The 19,672-nt window shown below is 48.1% G+C and overlaps 2 protein-coding genes across 5 annotated transcripts in view; one reads left to right on the top strand and one right to left on the bottom strand.

Annotated features, from left to right (window-relative positions):
• Positions 1 to 12,453, bottom strand: part of MEGF6 (multiple EGF like domains 6) — a 231,862-nt gene extending 219,409 nt beyond the window's left edge. The window contains exons 1-2 of one of the 4 annotated variants that reach the window (XM_044996193.1): positions 12,056 to 12,453; positions 10,395 to 10,464 (exon numbers count right to left, since the gene is read on the bottom strand). In XM_044996193.1, the coding sequence (XP_044852128.1) occupies positions 10,395 to 10,464; positions 12,056 to 12,080 (95 nt within the window). In that variant the 5' untranslated portion in view covers positions 12,081 to 12,453. Of the gene's footprint in view, positions 1 to 357; positions 1,233 to 10,394; positions 10,468 to 12,055 lie in introns of those variants that run through there. The other 3 variants (XM_044996194.1, XM_044996195.1, XM_044996192.1) reach the window with 3 other exon arrangements.
• Positions 12,454 to 12,695: 242 nt separating this feature from the next.
• TPRG1L (tumor protein p63 regulated 1 like) lies at positions 12,696 to 19,296 on the top strand. The gene is made up of 5 exons (XM_044996214.1): positions 12,696 to 12,953; positions 14,031 to 14,122; positions 15,601 to 15,777; positions 16,635 to 16,788; positions 17,704 to 19,296. Exons 1-5 carry the CDS (start codon positions 12,756 to 12,758, stop codon positions 17,896 to 17,898), a joined length of 816 nt encoding a protein of 271 aa, XP_044852149.1. The 5' UTR covers positions 12,696 to 12,755; the 3' UTR covers positions 17,899 to 19,296.
• Positions 19,297 to 19,672: the final 376 nt, after the last annotated feature.

The following is a 19,672-nucleotide window of genomic DNA, read 5'->3' as shown; positions in this document are numbered from 1 at the left end:
TAAGAGCAGGAGGAAAAAAGGTGACTACAAAGAGGAATGTGATAAGAAAAGAGAAATAGAAAAGAGGATATTATAAAAGCAGCAGTAATAGGAAAACTGTCTTCAAACTGTATAATTACATTTCATGCTCACACACTACCTACATCTCAATGAGAAAAAAAAATCCAAGCATCTCCTACAGGCAAAGGGAAGCATCCATACTTTTCAAATCCCTGTTTGCCTTTGTTCTATGCATACTTGTGATCAGAGAAAACTGAAAAAAAAATAAACCTTTTTTAAAAATTGCATATAGCAGCTTCTCCCTTAAATATTTGCTGACCTGACCTACTCCGGTGATTCTCTTCACTCAGTACTTACATAAGAGGCTGTAGTTTGTTCCCATAGGTGAACGAAGGCACTGGCAGGGTGAAGATGAATGATAGCACCAACACGTGTAGCTCCATCGCTGCAGCTCCTTCCCCTTCCCAGCGTGGCTCTGGTGGGTGCCTCGAAAGTTTTACAGCCTGCCCAAATGAGAGGCTGGCAAGCGTCTCTTCCTCAAAGAAAAATGCTCATGATTTACTTCCTGACTTTGCCAGTTTCTCCTTTGCTGACAAAGAACAACACTATGGGAACACACAACGATTCTTGCTGGGGTTCGCTGGAAGAGCAGATTTATCACTCTTGGACTTTTTCTCCTACAGGCAGTTTCCCCTGTATCTTCAGTCCAAGGGAAGTGATTACAATGCCAGTGGTCACAGAGCTTTTCCAAAACCCAAACCTGGCTCCTTAGCTTCTCTTATTAGTATTAAAGTATGCTGAGGTGGCTTTTCCTTCTGGCATTTGCTTCCTAATGAGATCCAAAGTGCTGGTGGCTTACAAAATCTGGGTTCAGTCCAGCAGCGAAGTCCCAGTAGGTTTGATTGGTTTGGTGTCCTGATCCACTTCACAGGGCAATATATAACCCAACTCTGAGGATGGGAGCTCCCACAGAAAAGTCCACCTCCCTGAGGACCCACAAAATTCCCAGCCCCTTTCAGCAATGGGCAGAGATTTCCATTAACCCTCACTGCACACCTTAAGTCATCCTCCCTCCATCAACCTCCACCTTTCTCCTGGCAGGAGACTCTCTTACACACACTAACTTCAAAAGCAGCAGCTCTTCTATCCCCTGCACTACAGACCAACAAAACTTTCTTCTTGCCTTTCCCAGGTCTGCCTTTCATTCACATGCTCTCTTGTTTCTTTCTTGCTGACAGTCAGAAATCCCTCCCACCAGCCGTGCCCAACCGTGAGGAGAGGAAGGGGAGGGGGGGACTCAGCAGAAGAGTAGCAGGAATAATTTCATTTTGCTGATCAAAAGGCAATTCTTTTGCAGGACCCACTGCCAACTCCCAAAGCTATGCAATCCCTCCAGCCCCCAAAGACAGGTCGAAAAGAGTCACAGAGATCCAAGCTTTCCTGCACATCTAGAACAGATAAGGCAGCTCACAACTCTTCCAAGAGAAATTCTGATGTGTGTGTGTGAAGGCTGACAGGGACAGGCAGGAAGAACACTTTGATGGCTGGAGGGTTAATAGGTATGCAAGTGCCTTGCTCACAAATCCTGCTATTTAGTGCATTGTTTGCTGAAGTGCATATGGGGGGTGAGGCAAGATTAAAACTATCATTAAAATAATACATAAATCTGGATCCAAGGGGGAAAAATCATTCCAAAATAACTGGGCAAAGTGGGGGAGAGAAGGGATTAGACTAATTAGTTATTTGCCCTCTCCTAGTTAATTGCCCTCCTGCAAACGGAAACCAAATGAGCAGTGGGGTTTGCTGGGGGTTAGATCTGTGTGGGAGAGGGAAGCTGTGTTTTATTGGGAGTTGACCTCTGCTGGCTCAGGGGTACGGCTGTTCCTTAATTTTATTTTTGTCCTTGTAACTGGTGGCTGGGGTGCCCTGAGGTCCCGTTTTACTATTGTATAAATCCAAATAAATAAACACAGCGGCCGTCTGCTGTCCCCGTTCAGCATGTTTCTCACTACCCCCCAGTCTCTTTTTCCTCAAACCTTGCTCTGGGGCCAAGTACGCTTTCGAACTTTTATTTTAGTTCATCCTTGGCAAGTGGAAAACATACCCCACCTGCACTAGACATTTTGGTTTGGCCCGAATATGAAGTTGAACTCAAAGTCACACACGCATTTTATCTATTTAGTCTGGAATGGTTTTGAGAGTAGGACTCGCTCAGGAAATGGAGTATTAAGACTGACTTCTAGTTCACTGATTCCCACCAAACGCAGCTCACTAGGGACTAAATCGTGTTGCCATCCAATGACTGTTAACTAGCCAGTGTGAAATAAGTTGGTAGGTCTCAGTACAGTTCCCAGTTGGACTAGTGTTACTCCCCACCCCACCCAAAAAAAAAAAAGCATCACAAGTGGCATTAATTGCCCTGCTGTTGTCAGTCTCAGCAGATGTGCTGAGGATTAAATGGGCTAAAAAGACTGAACTCCCTGCTTGCCTCTAGAAATGGTTCCACCAGATGGGGCTGAGGTGCATTGGCTGGTACAAGAGGAGGTGGGAAGTGTGAGAGTGCTGCAGTAACAAACACCCAAGGGAGGAGCTGGCTGACAAAAGCTGCCTTTCCAAAAGGGGCAGGGAATCAATGAGGGAAAGAGAGGTGAACAGACTGGTCCCCAGCAAAGGACTGACCTTGTGCACAAGAGAGAGGGAGAGCGAGAGCAATGAGGAGTGCAGGAAGACAGAGGGAGAGTCTGTTCCAGTGAGACTTCCAGCCCCAGCTGGTTTAGCAGCATATCCAGGAATGTATGCGACTAGGTGAAAGAAACCAGACTTCAGAATTAATGCACCCAGAGGAAGACTGGAACCCCACTGGGCCAGGCGCTGAACACACTGTAAGAAACAGTCCCTGCCCCAAAGAGTTTATGGAAATGTGATGTGAGATGAGTTTATATTTGCTGGATTGAACTCACACCAAAACCAGCTTCACTAGACACTACCCACCATCCACCTATACTTCTCCAGAGGAACAACGGGTTACCCAGCTCTTTCAGTAAAGATAGAGAGAATCTTTTTGTGAGAAGGGGGCAGAAGCAGGGGCGGCTCTAGGATTTCCGCTGCCCCAAGCAGGGCGGCACGCCGCGGGGGGCGCTCTGGCGGTCGCCAGTTCCGCGGCTCCAGTGGACCTCCCGCAGACGTGCCTGTGGAGGGTCCGCTGGTCCCGCAGCTCCGGTGGACCTCCCGCGGGCATGCCTGCGGATGCTCCACCAGAGCCGCGGGACCAGCGGCCCCTCCGCAGGCATGCCCGCGGGAGGTCCGCCGGAGCCACCTGCCGCCCTCCCGCTGGGACGCCGCCCCAAGCGCGCGCTTGGCGCACTGGGGTCTGGAGCCGGCCCTGGGCAGAAGCTTCTGAATGACCCTGAAACTCAAACGCTCTAGTGCCTGGCGTGTGAATTCCAGTGTGCAGCTCTGAAGAAAATGGAGGCCCCTGGGAAATGCTCCTAGCCCTAATTATGTCTTTGAGGAATGCAACTTGCATTTGTTGTGTAGATAGTCTTGTTATTACTGCTCTTGTAGGCATAAAGCTTGCGGTGGCACTTAGAAAATAAAAATATGCAGGGCTCCTGCCTCAGGAAGAGCAAGGTGATGGCATGTGGGCACTGCACATGGTGCTGAATTCGGAGTAACATATTCATAGTCTAGGGCAGTTTTTCCAAACTTGAGATGCTGCTTGTTTAGGGAAAGCCCCTCGTGGGCTGGGCCAGTTTGTTTACCTGCCGCGTCTGCAGGTCTGGCTGATCACGGCTCCCAGTGGCCGCAGTTTGCTTCTCCAGGCCAATGGGGGCTGCTGGAAGCGGCACAGGCTGAGGGATGTGCTGGCCGCCCTTCCTGCAACCCTCATTGGCCTGGAGCAGTGAACCGCGGTCAGTGGGAGCCGCGATCGGCCGGATCTGCGGACACAGCAGGTAAACAAACCGGCCCGGCCCGACAGGGGCTTTCCCTACACAAGCGATGTCCCAAGTTTGGGAAACACTGGTCTAGGGGCAAGTTAGAGAAATAACAATTGCTTTTGTTAACAGCTACATGTATCCAGATGAAGAAGATGGAAAAGGAACAACTTCTGCAAATAGCTGGCTTTACACATTAACCCTTTCATAAGTGCTCCATGTACCACCTTTACAGCTATGTGTGTAATATTCTCCCTTAGGAACTAAGTAGCTGTCTGGCCCAGCAGCTGGGACGCTGATATTTTCTGTTTTACAAAAGGGTCATGGCTATGTAAAAATTCTACTGTTAAAACTTCAGAGTGTAGGTCAGCGCAATAAGGAAATTCAAGCACTCATTTTCTTCTCAGCACCCTGTGTCCGTGTGTGAAATTACACTATTTCTTGAAATAAAGGGAAACTGTAAAACTATTTAGATCCTAAAATTGCTTCTTGTAAGCAGCAGGTAAATTCTACTGAGTATCTTTTGTATATTATCTTCATATTTAATTTCTGAAGTGTTGTTCAAATCTGAAAAATAACTTTGTTAAAACGGCACTGTGGAATTCTGCATTGGTCTTTCAAGGACTCCAAATCAAATTTGCTCAATTTACAAGAAGAAAGATGTTCCAAATCTCAAAGCCAATAGCCTCAACCTAGGATCTGAAATTCATATCAGCTCCTTCTGGCTCATGCATCACCAGTATAATAGATTCTTCATGAAAAATCTTCCCTGAGTTACACCTCTGCAGCACCAATAAGAACATAAGATTGGCCAAACTGGGTCAGGCCAATGGTCCATCTGGCCAAGTATAGAATCACAGAACTGGAAGGGACCTTGCGAAATCATCTAGTCCAGTCCCCTGCGCTCATGGCAGGACTAAGTATTATCTACACCATCCCTGACAGGTGTTTGTCTAACCTGCTCTTAAAAAGTATCCTGCCTTCTGACAGTGGCTGGTGGCAAATGCTTGAAAGGGAATAAACAGAACACGCCAATTAGCAAGTGATCCATCCCGTCATCCAGTCCCAGATTCTGGTAGTCAGAGGCTTAGGGATACACAGAGCATGGGGTTGCATCCCTAATCATCTCGGCGAATAGCCAATGATGGGCCTATTCTCCATGAATTTATCTAATTATTTTTTTAATCCAATTATACTTTTGGCCTTCATAACATCCCCTGGCAATGAGTTCCACAGGAAGACTGTGCATTGTGTGAAGAAGTACTCCCTTATGTTTGTTTTAAACCTGCTGCCAATTAATTTCATTGGGTGACCCCTAGTTCTTGTTATGTGAAAGGGTAAATAACACGTCCTTATTCACTTTCTCCACACCACTCATGATTTTATAGTCGTCTATCATATCCCCACTTAGTCATCTCTTTTCTAAGTTGAACATTCCCAGTCGTTTTAATCTCTCCTCCTATGGAAGCTGTACCATACCTGTAATCATTGTTGTTGTCCTTCGCTGTACTTTTTCCAGTTCTAATATATCTTTTCTGAAATGGGGTGACCAGAACTGCACACAGTATTCAAGGTGTGGACATAAAATGGATTTATATATATATTTTCTGTCTTCTGATTTTCCATCAATGCTGACATAGCCTGTGCTCAGATAAACCTTTGCTGCCAAACTGTCTTTATTAGGGTCCCATTTACAGGTGTTTAATTTTATTACCATGAGTAGTCTCATTCATTTCTGCGGAGCTATTCATGGTAGCAAAGTTAACCATCCAACTGTTTGCAGAATCAGGGCCTATGAGTGAATGAGTACAAATTAGACCATTATGAAACTGCACCTGATCAGGGCATCACACTCCTGCAACTGGTGCTTAGTAAACAATTCTGGTGATGATGCACAAAAATCAGACTTCAGCTCACTCTCACCTGTGCTGTTCTGCAGGTTTAAAGGGAGTTGAAAACAATGAAGCCTTATTTTAGTCACAGAAGAGAGCAGCTCTGATTCTGAATACAAACAGGGGGCAGATCTGAGGAGCAGAAGGTGCCTGCACACTGCTTGGTTAACTCACTAGCTCAGGAAGGATCAATGCCACTTCAGAGTCTCTTTTCAGGCCCTTGCCTCAGGGCACAATTTATTGGTTAAAGAGAAAACATAAACAAAAACACCAAAATAAAGTAGTTTCCCCTGTACAACATGGGCTATAGTTCCTAAAGCCTTTTCCCTCACCTGTCTCAGCCCGTCCAGGACCTTGCCCTGTCATAGGGATTCCTGCAGGAGCCCACCAGCTCCCTGCAGTTCTCAGTCTCCAGGCCTTCTACCTGCGAGTCACTTAATAGCCGAGTTCTTTCAGCTACAGTTCTCTAGCTCAACTGATCCCTTGCTAGCCTTTATACAGACTAGGCCCCTGGTTTTTAAAGGTATTTAAACATTGCTGTGCTTAGCACTACAATGCTTAACTGATTTAAGAGCCTAAATCTCATTTTCAAAAGGGATTTAGGTGCTTAGGAGAATAAATCACACTAACTTTCAAACTCTTCAAGCTATCACATGACACCTACCCCACAACCTCCACTGGAAGGCAACTGATCAGTTACAGGTGGGGCAGTACCCACAAGCCCTGAAAGAGGCCAGCCACTCTGTGCAAGCACCATTTTTACAAAGTCACTTTTCTGGAGTAGGATCACACTTTCATGGTAAACAGAAAACACTGGCTGGCTATTCCACAACCTAATGAAGTCTGAACTTTACTCCCTCCGCTTTGCCATAGGTCCCATCCCTTCATGAGCCTGGAAAGAATTGCCTTGTCCTTTTGACGAAGGAAAGACATTCACAGCTTTGCAGGACGTGAGGTACAAGAAATGGTTTAGTCCCAGGGTTGTGAAAAATGACGAGAGACAGCAATTGCAATGCTCTAAACCAATTTACCCTCTAACCCAATTTAAAAATATGGAGACAAAGTTCAGTTTGTGGATTATATACTTTTTAGTGGGTAGCTCCCTCTTGTGTATTTGGAAGGTACATACAGCTTGTAAGAATGGATTCAGTTCTCTCCCAAGTGGGGTGCGCAAGTGGGGATCCATTGGGGGGCACGGCAGGAGAAGCGCCGCCGGGAAGGGCGGCCGGAGAAGGGAGGGAACAAGCGAGAGGGGAAGCGGCCCCCCCTCCCCCGCAGACAGGGCCACCCAGAACGCAGGGGCTTTAGGGGCTGCAGGGCCCTGGTCTGCAGCTCTAAAGCCCCTTTCGGAATGCGGCCCCGAGTCCTCCGGCCCCTGGAGGAGCAATCCCCGCACCCCACCAGTGGCCGGAGAGAAGCGCCGCTTTCCCCGTGCTCGCAGGGCCGCATTCCAAAAGGAGCTTTAGAGCTGCAGGCCAGGGCCCCGGGGCCCCCTTCGCCCAGGGCCCTGCAGCCCCTAAAGCCCCTGCGTTCCAGGTGGCCCTGCCTGCTGGGGGGGAGGGGGCAGCTCTCAGAATCATGGTCATGGGGGCGGAACCATGCTGCGCAGAGCCACCTGCACACCCCCTGCACCAAACGGGAGCTGCCCCAGGTAAGTGCTCTGCCCCTCCTGCCTGCCCCAGCCCTGAGCCTCCTCCTGCACCTCCACCCTGAGCGCCTCCCGCACCCTAACTCCCTGCCAGACCCTGCACCTCCACCCTGAGCGCCTCCCCCACCCTAACTCCCTCCCAGACCCCGCCCCCACCCTGAGCGCCTCCCGCACCCTAACTCCCTCCCAGACCCCGCACCCCACCCTGAGCGCCTCCCCCACCCTAACTCCCTCCCAGACCCCGCCCCCACCCAGAGCCCCCTCCCCCACCCAAAACTCCTCCCAGACCCCCCACCCTAAGCGCCTCCCCCACCCTAACTCCCTCCCAGACCCCGCACCTCCACCCTGAGCGCCCTCCCGCACCCTAACTCCCTCCCAGACCCCGCACCCCACCCTGAGCGCCTCCCCCACCCTAACTCCCTCCCAGACCCCGCCCCCACCCAGAGCCCCCTCCCCCACCCTAACTCCTCCCAGACCCCCCACCCTAAGCGCCTCCCCCACCCTAACTCCCTCCCAGACCCCGCACCTCCACCCTGAGCGCCTCCCCCACCCTAACTCCCTCCCAGACCCCGCACCCACCCTGGGCGCCCTCCCCACACCCTAACTCCCTCCCAGACCCCGCACCCCACGCTGTGCGCCTCCCCCACCCTAACTCCCTCCCAGACCCCGCCCCCACCCTGAGCGCCTCCCCCACCCTAACTCCCTCCCACACCCGCACCCCACCCTGAGCGCCTCCCCCACCCTAACTCCCTCCCAGACCCCGCCCCCACCCTGAGCACCTCCCCCACCCTAACTCCCTCCCAGACCCCGCCCCCACCCTGATTGCCTCCCCCACCCTAACTCCCTCCCGGACCCCCCACCCCCACCCTGAGCGCCTCCCCCACCCTAACTCCCTCCCAGACCCTGCACCCCACCCTGAGCGCCTCCCCCACACTATCTCCCTCCCACACCCGCACCCCACCCTGAGCGCCTCCCCCACCCTAACTCCCTCCCAGACCCCGCCCCCACCCTGAGCGCCTCCCCCACCCTAACTCCCTCCCAGACCCCGCCCCCACCCTGAATGCCTCCCCCACCCTAACTCCCTCCCAGACCCCGCCCCCACCCAGAGCCCCCTCCCCCACCCTAACTCCTCCCAGACCCCGCACCCACCCTGAGCGCCTCCCCCACCCTAACTCCCTCCCAGACCCCGCACCTCCACCCTGAGCGCCCTCCCGCACCCTATCTCCCTCCCAGACCCCGCACCCACCCTGAGCGCCTCCCCCACCCTAACTCCCTCCCAGACCCCACACGCCACCCTGAGCGCCCTCCCCGACCCTAACTCCCTCCCAGACCCCGCCCCCACCCAGAGCCCCCTCCCAAACCCTAACTCCTCCCAGACCCCCCACCCTGAGCGCCTCCCCCACCCTAACTCCCTCCCAGACCCCGCCCCCACCCAGAGCCCCCTCCCCCACCCTAACTCCTCCCAGACCCCCCACCCTAAGCGCCTCCCCCACCCTAACTCCCTCCCAGACCCCGCACCTCCACCCTGAGCGCCCTCCCGCACCCTAACTCCCTCCCAGACCCCGCACCCACCCTGAGCGCCTCCCCCACCCTAACTCCCTCCCAGACCCCGCACCCCACCCTGAGCGCCTCCCCCACCCTAACTCCCTCCCAGACCCCGCACCCCACCCTGAGCGCCTCCCCCACCCTAACTCCCTCCCAGACCCCGCCCCCACCCAGAGCCCCCTCCCCCACCCTAACTCCTCCCAGACCCCCCACCCTAAGCGCCTCCCCCACCCTAACTCCCTCCCAGACCCCGCACCTCCACCCTGAGCGCCCTCCCGCACCCTAACTCCCTCCCAGACCCCGCACCCACCCTGAGCGCCTCCCCCACCCTAACTCCCTCCCAGACCCCGCACCCACCCTGGGCGCCCTCCCCCACCCTAACTCCCTCCCAGACCCCGCACCCCACCCTGAGCGCCTCCCCCACCCTAACTCCCTCCCAGACCCCGCCCCCACCCAGAGCCCCCTCCCCCACCCTAACTCCTCCCAGACCCCCCACCCTAAGCGCCTCCCCCACCCTAACTCCCTCCCAGACCCCGCACCTCCACCCTGAGCGCCCTCCCGCACCCTAACTCCCTCCCAGACCCCGCACCCACCCTGAGCGCCTCCCCCACCCTAACTCCCTCCCAGACCCGGCACCCACCCTGGGCGCCCTCCCCCACCCTAACTCCCTCCCAGACCCCGCACCCCACCCTGAGCGCCTCCCCCACCCTAACTCCCTCCCAGACCCCGCACCCCACCCTGAGCGCCCTCCCCACACCCTAACTCCCTCCCAGATCCCGCCCCCCACCCAGAGCGCCCTCCCCACACCCTAACTCCCTCCCAGACCCCGCACCCCACCCTGAGCGCCTCCCCCACCCTAACTCCCTCCCAGACCCCGCCCCCACCCTGAGTGCCCTCCCCCACCCTAACTCCTCCCAGACCCCACACCCCACCCTGAGTGCCCTCCCCCACCCTAACTCCCTTCCAGACCCCACCCCCCACCCTGAGTGCCTTCCACACCCTAACTCCCTTCCAGACCCCACCCCCCACCCTGAGCGCCGCCCCGCACCCTAACTCCCTCCCAGACCCCACACCCCACCCTGAGCGCCTTCCCGCACCCTAACTCCCTCCCAGACCCTGCCCCCACCCTGAGAAGCATGCTATATAAATGGTAAACATTATTCCCACGTTCTTGTCTCCTGGAATATTTATACTTATGGTCATTTGATAATTGCTCAGTTTGTGATACTGTTCCCTCCAGTTTTGACTCAACGTATATTGTATGACTTAACTTATATCTGCTTATTAACTGATACATATCTGATTGCTTATTAACAGGATTGATAAATAAGCACTGGAGCACAGTAAGTAGTGTAATATCACAATGTTACTTACAGAAAAGCAGGGTTTGTTTGGCCACAGAATCCAGCATTTCCAGGATGGTTGTGATGATTTATACTGCCGTCTGCTGAGAGAAATGTGGTCAGTTTTAACAGACAGGAAAAACTGGTCCCATAGGTTCAAACAATAAAATTATTTTTAATACATCGTGGATGAGAATTGTTTGTATCTTTATAAATGTTTATTAAAACAAATTTAAAAGAAAAGCCTATTCTTATTTTATTTTTAAAAATTCTTAGTGAATTTAGTGCTTTCAGGGCCCCCCAGATAGCCATTATTAAAAACTATACAGGCTGGGAAAAAAACCAAGATGGGCAACTTCTCCCCCATAATAACCTGGTACTAGTGTCAGTGCATCTCAATCCTGATCCCTCTAAATTTTGTCTCCATGACTTTCTCCCCTGCAGCTCCTGCCATGTGGAACCATCTTCATGGATCTGACTCATCGGCTTTCCAACACTTCAAATCTCATTATTTACTCCCCTCCTTTACACTTTTCATTTCTCCTTCTCCATTATTATATTTTATTCAACTCAATAATGTATTTTGAGATGAAGTGTAAATTTTTTCAAAAGCACCTATGTTCTATTTTCAAGAGACAGACGCTCAGGAGCCTAAATGAGAGTGCCTTAAGCACTTAAGAAAATTTTACCCAAAAATCTAAATAAATGATCCTACATAATATAAAATTGCATCATACTGTATATGCCAGTATGATTCATACATAGCTAAGGGCTGTAAATTTTAGACATGGGCCCAGATCCTCAAAGGTATTTAGAAGTCAGGAGTCAAAATACCTAGGATCTGGGCCTTGGTCTCTAGATGTCAGCAATATTCTGTAATCACACCCTGTAAATTTGCCCCAGGAATTTGATCATGTCAGCCTAAATCTTTCTTAGCTTTGTGTTTTAAACAACACTTCTTATTTATACCAGGAACATAAGAACGGCCATACTGGCTCCAACCAAAGGTCCATCTAGCCCAGTATCCTGTCTTCTGACAGTGGCCAATGCCAGGTGCCCCAGAGGGAATGAACAGAACAGGTAATCATCAAATGATCCAACCCATTGCCCATTCCCAGCTTCTGGCAACCAGAGGCTAGGGACACCATCCCTGCCCATCCTGGCTAACAGCCATTGATGAACCGATCCTCCATGAACTTATCTAGTTCTTTTTTGAATCCCGTTATTGTCTTGGCCTTCACAACATCCTCTGGCAAGGAGTTCCACAGGTTGACTGTGTGTTGTGTTAAAATAGATAAGAACACTGGGAAATGTGGCAGTAAAAATTACATACTTTAAAAAAAATATCATGTGCCTGGCACTGAGTCTAAGCAGTTTTCCCAAAATGCTTTTCCAGTCCCTACATATAGTTTGTTTATTGCTTTTACGACACTCAATGTTTTCTCAACAGTTTGTTTGTTTTCCAAACAGGTTGCCGCCTCTCCCAGCCTAACCCACTGCACTGACTGATAGACCCCATTATGATGAGAGAGAAAGGGACGAATCCTAGATTTGAGATCCAAAACCCCTGGGATACCTTTTATTCCCCTATTTTGGGTGCCCACATTCTGCGCAGACAAGAGACTCATTGGCAACTTGTTAAGAGCCCAAAGACCAAACTCAAGTACATTAAATGGAACAGGTCAAAATCACCCTGATCTGAGCCAGCCCCTTCCATACTGCCGATGTGGTGGGGCTACACGTGTGTATTAAAGAAGGCGGGGCAATTACTGAACTCCACAGACCACACTCCGGGACAGTCTCCATTGTAAATTACTGACATCAGAAACACAGGCCCATGACGTGGAGGCGGCAGAACACTGCTGTTGGCTAGACAGGGAAACATTCCTAGGAAAATGCTTTACCATTTTCCGTTGAAATTGCATTTAGATGGACATTCTCCACCCAGCTCTATTGATTACACGATTGATGCAGGTAGCACTGAGCCCCCAACCCTTCTTCACACCAGCTTCAGGCCTTGGCTCCACCAACCCCTCTGTCCCTCCACCCCATAACAGGGCCAGGGCTGGCTGCGGGGGGAGCCCTCAGCTTCCACTCTGCAGAGGGGAGGTTGCTGTGTGTTTTAATTACCCTTCCCCCGCCCTCACACCCCCAGTATCTCTCTCCCCCATCCCTGCCCCCTCAACACCTGTTCCATCCTCCCCCCCCACCCCGTCCCTGCCCCCTCTTCCCTTCCCCCCAGCCCCCTATGCTGCCCCCTCCCCCCTGATCCATCCTCCCCCCCCCAATCCCCCACGCTGCCCCGCGCGGGGCCGGAAGCGGAAGCGGGCCGCGGGCGGGGCGGAAGGCGGCGCCGGGCCGTGGGGACTCGGGCAGCCGGAGCCCGCGGGCGATGCTGCAGCTGCGGGACGCGGTGGAGGGGGACCCGGACGGGGGCCCCGCCGGGGCGGCGGCGCTGCTGGTGCCGGCTGAAGCCGACGTGCCCTTCAGCCCGCCCGGGGACTCGCTGCCGCCCCGCCAGACCCTGCGGCCCCTCAGCGTCCGCAACCCGACCCGGGGCGGCCGCCTCAAGGAGTACTTCGTGTTCCGGGTGCGGGCCGGGGGGCGGCGCCCCGCCCCGGGCCTTCGCGGGGGTGGGGGCGCGCGGGCACGACGGGCCGCCTCTGGGCTTGGGGCGCCTCCCCCGGGGCCCCCGCCGCCGCCTCTGGGCTTGGGGCGCCTCCCCCGGGGCCCCCGCCGCCGCCTCTGGGCTTGGGGCGCCTCCCCCGGGGCCGCCGCCGCCGCCTCTGGGCTTGGGGCGCCTCCCCCGGGGCCCCCGCCGCCGCCTCTGGGCTTGGGGCGCCTCCCCCGGGGCCCCCGCCGCCGCCTCTGGGCTTGGGGCGCCTCCCCCGGGGCCAGCCGCCGCCGGGGAGGGTTTTGCTGTTTGTTCACAACAGCCCCGTTCAGGTTCAGTGAGAGAAACCAGACCCCAGCACCGGCTGTTCGCCTCTGCGGAGAGGCCGGGGGGAAGGGCCTCGGAGCCAGGAGCGTTTCAGTGCCTGGGCTGGGCTCCTTTCCTCCTCGCGATGTAAATGATGCTGGTCTGTTCCTTCTCCATCCCACTCCAGCAATCGGAGCCTCTGTCCCCAAGAGTGACTGGCGTGATCTGCTTCCACACCATAGCTCTCTCCATAGTGCGCAGATCATGCACTGGGTGGGCTCTTAAGGAATTCGAGGAAGTAGTTACTGTCTCATCTTCCTAATTCCCAGAACTTAACCCAATCTCTGGGAACAGGGTTTGGGAACCCAGACCACAATAAGAAATTTAAATGTAGTGTTTGGTCTGTTGACAGGGGCAAGAGGTAGTAAACCCAGACTGCTTTAGAAGTGAGAGGCCAGCTAGAATATCAAATTTTTTAAAGGCAATAGTGGAGGTCTCATTGCTTGAGATAGAGAAAGGCCAGGAGGAGATAATAGAGAGCAACCCCCTGACCCCTGCTAGATGATTACAATAACCTGTTAAGTCTTTACCTCTCAGATCTCTAACGCTGGTCCTGGTAGATAGGAGCTATAGCATAATTTTGTTTCAGTACCTCCTAAACTGTAAAACAGCATGAGTTTGTCAAGAAGTTTCAAACATTAATATGTAAATAGAGAAATATAAAACCTGGCTCTCTTTTTGATTTAGCCTGGAACTATAGAGCAGGCGGTAAATGAGATTCGTGTTGTTGTAATGCCCACTGAAGATGGAGAGGTGCAAAGTGTATGGTTGCTAACAGAGTAAGTAACAGTACTAATAGACAAATGAAACTTTTCTTAGCTTTTCAGGACAAGATTTTTCTCCTGGATCTGCACACTTATTAAAAATGCTCTTGCTAGCTGTGTGAAACTCAAGTAATTGGATTAAAGCTTTCTTGTGCAAATCTTACAGAAAATCATGTCTGTAGTATACAGTTGATCCAGGAACATTTATCTTAAAACCAAGTTCTTTTTATTGCATGTTTTATATATTGATTATTGACTCAAATTGTTTGTAAATGCTTTTACAAATCACTTAAAATCCCATGTTTGCCAGTATATCCTGAACTCTCCTCAGTTAGTCCACTATCGGATTTATTTATAAATACAATTGCTTCATATACCTGCTTTCTTTTTTTGATCAATTTAAACCTGGTAAATGTCTTAGTTCTGGAATGCAGTATAGTTGTACCCAATAAAAGATATTAGCTCACCCACCTTGTGTTTTAGTACTGGAATAGAATATATCATAGACTTGGCTTTATCAAAAGCCCAAGCCATTAATTGTTTGAATGAAAGGGATTTCCAATCTTGGTAAGACTTCAAAAATTAGTCCCATGTCCTATTAAACAAATTATTGCATACTATATTTTAATATCCCATATCGCTCCTAAACTCTGTTGGGAGGGACCAAAAGGTAGCTCTGTGCTTAGCTCCAGGGTTCCTCAGCTCCAGGCACTTCACAGAGCAAGGAAAGTTGTCAATTTCAATCCTGTGCCTGTTAGAGTAAGATCTGAACTGGCAGGAGGTCAGTAAGATGTAAGCAGCTGCAGTGCAGGCATGCTTTGGGTTATGAATTAGGACTAGTTTTTATTTTATTTATATATTTTTTTAAAGAGGGGAGCAGTTTTGGCCTAGTCAGCTTTACTTTAACAGTGTCTCTTTTTAAAGCATCATACAAATTTTTTTGTTTTCTCTGAAAATAACACCCACACTACCATCTACTAAAGCTGCATTTTAATGCACTGTTTTGAATCCTCTAAAGAGTCAGTGCCTCCTCAGTGGTGATTGAGGGTGAAAGCCGTAGTCTACTCGAGACTGCTACAATAATTAAGTACTAAAGAGCCAGAAATGGAGAGGCACGGGTGTGCTGGAGGCAACTGTTTCCCTTATGCATATAGAAATGAGCCATGGTCACTGGTTCTTCCAGCAAAACAGTAAACAGTATTAGCATTCCTTGGCCTTAATTGTAAAAGTTGTAGATTCATCTGAAGCTTTTTCCTTAATCTTTAAAACTGTTGGTAGTTTTTCCTATATTCTGTGTATTTGAAACATGCTTTCAGATTCTTGTCAATCCTATATAAAAATAGGAATGAATGGGAAATACAGCATCACCATTTTAATTTTCTACAGAACAATACTGCTGTTGCTACTGTATTAGTCAACCTACTACATGTTTTAGTCAAACTACTACAAGGAGGGTAGACGATTACCACAGTGTTTACTGTTTGTCTTACCAGAGTTGACCACTGGAACAATGAGAAGGAGCGTCTGGTTCTTATCACTGATTGGTCCCTTCTGATCTGTAAATATGACTTCATCAGCTTGCAGTGCCAGCAGGTTACTAGAATATCACTCAGTGCAGTTGACACTATTTCTGTTGGAGAATTTGAGTTCCCACCTAAATCACTGAATAAGTAAGTTTTTATTTTTTTAAATTTTTTTAGTTTCTAATGATACTGCTAATGTTAAGGCTATTATTCTGTCATTAGCCATATATCAAGTTTGATAGCCATTCCATTTATTTGTATTAGTAAAGGTTTTTGATTTTGCTGTAATTGAAGAATTGAAATTGATTGATCAGCAGGGAAGCAAAATTTTTAAAAGTTACCATTTAGACTGAAAAGTTTATTCCTGAAATTTTTTTTTAATAACATGGACTATACTTTATTTTGGGGAATGTCTTTGTAAGCAGTCCAGTAATTTTATTTTAATTGTTCAGTTAGCATATTAGAAACTTGTAAGTAAATCTGATTATGGTGAGTCTTACCCTATACTAGGATATATTAGGCTGCATGAATATAAATGTGAAAGACTCGCATGTTTAATTTTAATAAACTTAATCTTTCATACAACTTGTCATTTAAACAATCTTTACTTAATTTGGGAGCTGGTATAAATAACTGATTTTCAAGGTGTTTATTATAAACTATGCTGATACACCTCTACCCTGATATAACACGAATTCGGATATAACGCAGTAAAGCAGCGCTCCAGGGGGGCCGGGCTGCACGCTCCAGCGGATCAAATCAAGTTCGCTATAAGTCGGTTTCACCTATAATGTGGTAGGATTTTTTGGCTCCCGAGGACAGCGTTATATCGAGGTAGAGGCGTATTTGTTTAGAGACTTATTACTATCTAAGAAAAACATTAATTCTAAAATGGACTTTAGTTTTCATTAAGGTGTTCAGAAATGTTTCCAAAAAAGCAAATTTACCTGTAAAGAGCTTCAAGGCCTACCCTATCAAATATGTGGTGTCTTCAAATTTGGTAGGCGAGAAGGCACTGGTATTCGAATTCAATGGGATAAGCAAAGCCGTGCGTCCTTCATAAACCGATGGAATCCATGGTCAACAAATGTGCCCTATGCTACTTTTACGGAACATCCAATGGCAAATGCTGATGAGAAGATTGCATCCCTTTGCCAAGTAAGGAAGTTTTCTATACTGTGTTAGATATACAGATTATATCTAATACAGATTTCTATACTGTATTAGATATAAACCACATTGATGATTTAAGCTGAATTCAGTTCTTAAGAATTTACCTTCTTTGACAATGACTTGATGGAAGCAGAGAATAAATGTAAAGAGACTGGCCAAGCTTTTTCTATGCTCTCCATCTATTTCAGCAGGATAGTGCTGCTGCTTGCCTGTTGCTAGAAGTCAGGCAAGTCTTGTTGACTCTTCAAATCATGTTCATATAATGAAAATGAGGTTGCAATGATTTCCAAACTTCCAAAAAACCTGAAGCTGAAAGAGGAAAACATTTCCTTAAACAGGTAGTTTTATCAACCACCTTTCCTAGGAAGAGGTCTAGGCTTTATCTAGAGTATTTGTACCTTGTCATTCTAGAAGAATCCTAGTAAATTGTGTAGTTACAAAATATATACCCCCTCCTATGCATATACGTTTCAGTGGCTCTTGGTTATGTTGGGGTTTTTTTGTTTTGTTTTTAAAAGAGCCCTTCAGGTGAAAGTTTATTTACCCTAAGACAATCAGTTGTGGACAGAGTTGTAAAGCTAAGCATTTAATATTATAAAAATTACTGTTATAGCTGATCTTTATGCAAACATCTCATTTAGGAAAGCATGTTCTCATTTGCAACTACCTGCATCAGTAAATGCTAGCATGTGGAATTTTTTATAGGATGCATGTAGTCTTATGTATAACAATTACAACTTTATATACTTGTAATCTTCTGTTTCAGCAGCAGTGGCTCTTTTCTGTATAATTCTGCCTTTGTAAGCAAACTAGCAACAGCTTTTCAAATAATGGGAAAACGTTAAGCTGATTTTAAATAGACCTGCTCTACTTTTGACAATGTTTTTTCCCCCCACTTAGTTGGAAAGCTTTAAGACTCAATTAATCCAAGCTGTGAAGAAGGCCCATAAAGAGTGTCCATTGCCAGGGAAGGCCAATGGAGTGCTAGTGCTGGAGCGTCCTCTTCTTATTGAAACTTACGTGGGATTGATGTCTTTCATCAACAATGAGGCCAAGCTTGGCTACTCCATGACAAGAGGCAAAATTGGATTTTAAATTCATTGTAATCAATCCACTTAAAGGGAAAGTGATTTGAGATTAATATCATGGGGAAAGAGTTGGGAGAACGCAGTACATGGCAGAAAAGAACAAAAATGAATAAAATATCGGATAAAAGGGATTGGTTAGTTGCAGAATGAATGACTTTCACAGAACAGTCACTACTGTTATGAAGCTCATAGATGGCTAAGTCAGCTATTGAGTTCAGGTGATCACGGGGTAGTTGCTTTCTTAGAGTACCCTGGATTTAACTTACACTGTCACTATTTGTATGCAAGTCTAGTGAGCAATGATATTTCCTCTTACATTTCTAGCTAAAGGTCTTTCCTTACTAAGTGAGACTTATCTGACAAATATTCCATATCAATATCCAATGTAGATACGTCGCATGTTCATGCCATATAGCTATATTTACATAAGGATTCAATTGCAATGAAATCATTTCATGTGCAGTTGAGACTGATTTTTTTATTGGCTAAGGTACTAATGTCTAGACTACAGTAATCTCAGGAATTTAATTCAGTGTCAAGAATTTTTAAAGAACTCATTCTTTAGCAAAAAGACAGCTAATTTGGTCAAAACTAGAGTGTTATGCCATCTCCTAACCAGTGGAATTGAACAATTACTTTGTAAGTTGATGTGTTTGAGTAATATCACCAGTCTCTTAAATAGCTATCAAACCTGAATCTGTATAATTTGCAGGTTTACCTTATTTATGGCTTCTCTTTGCAGACATCTATTAAAGAAATCTTAAAAGGATATCTTTGCCTTCCTATGAAGTTACTTTTAATGCAACATGGGAATGGTAGTTTTATAATTAAAAATGGAATTCTACTTTGAGTAGCTTTATATTTCCTTAGCAAAAGTGAATTGTTTGTTTTGTGTTTTCATTAATACATGGACCAGATTAGAATAGCACCAAAGTAAGGTTTTTGTAACTGATGTGGCCATGTAGTTGTTGGAGAGAGGGGAAGCTTTAGTCATAGTATTGTGTTCAGTCTTATGTAATCTTCCATTTAAGTTTGTAGAAAGTAAATTCAGTAGTACAGCTAACTTTAAATGCAGCAGTATACAAAGATACTGAACAGAACTACAGCATGAGATTACTGTGACAAGTTTCACTGTAGATGAATCCTTTATACAGGCTCTCTTAATATACAGCTTTATCAGAAGCATTTCTCTGCCCTTCAACATGTTAGTGATATGCTGTGCAGCAGTGGAATTGGTATGTTAAAATATTTTTTACCTTTTAACTTGAAACAAACTGTATGTATGTTCTTTTTGAATGCGTCTCTGGAATGCAACCAGCTGCATGTTCTTGTCAATATGGGCTCTTTTCTAAAACACCAGTGTCTAGCTTTTGTTAATCTTGCAGTAAAGATAAATTTAACCATCTTTGTTCTCTGGTTTTTAATTGGTAGAACACTAGATGTTGTAAAAGCTGGAATATAAACCCTCATGCTCTAAGTCATAAACCAAGCACAAACTGGTAAGGGGTAGAAGAAAAAAAATCTGTAGTAAGCAATTTATCAGGGCATCTGTTGTACCTTCCTTTGAAGCATCTGGTGTTGACCAAGATGACCACCTCCTCTCCCCAGTCCTTACACACTCCTTCCATTCAGTCTAATTTGATACTCCACATTTCTTTGAGTAAGTCTCTTTAAAACAGCTTATATGAATCCTCTCCCCTATGGTGGTCTCTTCCCACAACTAAAGCAGGTGTGAGTGAGGAGGAGACTGTCATGGTAAGAATCTCACCTGTCCTTTTTTC

Source organism: Mauremys mutica, chromosome 21 (assembly GCF_020497125.1).
Source record: "Mauremys mutica isolate MM-2020 ecotype Southern chromosome 21, ASM2049712v1, whole genome shotgun sequence".
Lineage (NCBI taxonomy): Eukaryota > Metazoa > Chordata > Testudines > Geoemydidae > Mauremys > Mauremys mutica.
This window is presented reverse-complemented; position numbering and strand designations above follow the sequence as displayed.

Excerpts from the sequence above, each read along its gene's own strand:
- TPRG1L (XM_044996214.1), top strand. The coding sequence starts at position 12,756 with ATGCTGCAGCTGCGGGACGCGGTGGAGGGGGACCCGGACGGGGGCCCC. Across the intron at positions 14,123-15,600 it reads AGTGTATGGTTGCTAACAGA|AGTTGACCACTGGAACAATG; the intron begins GTAAGTAACAGT and ends TTGTCTTACCAG. Across the intron at positions 16,789-17,703 it reads AGATTGCATCCCTTTGCCAA|TTGGAAAGCTTTAAGACTCA; the intron begins GTAAGGAAGTTT and ends CCCCCCACTTAG.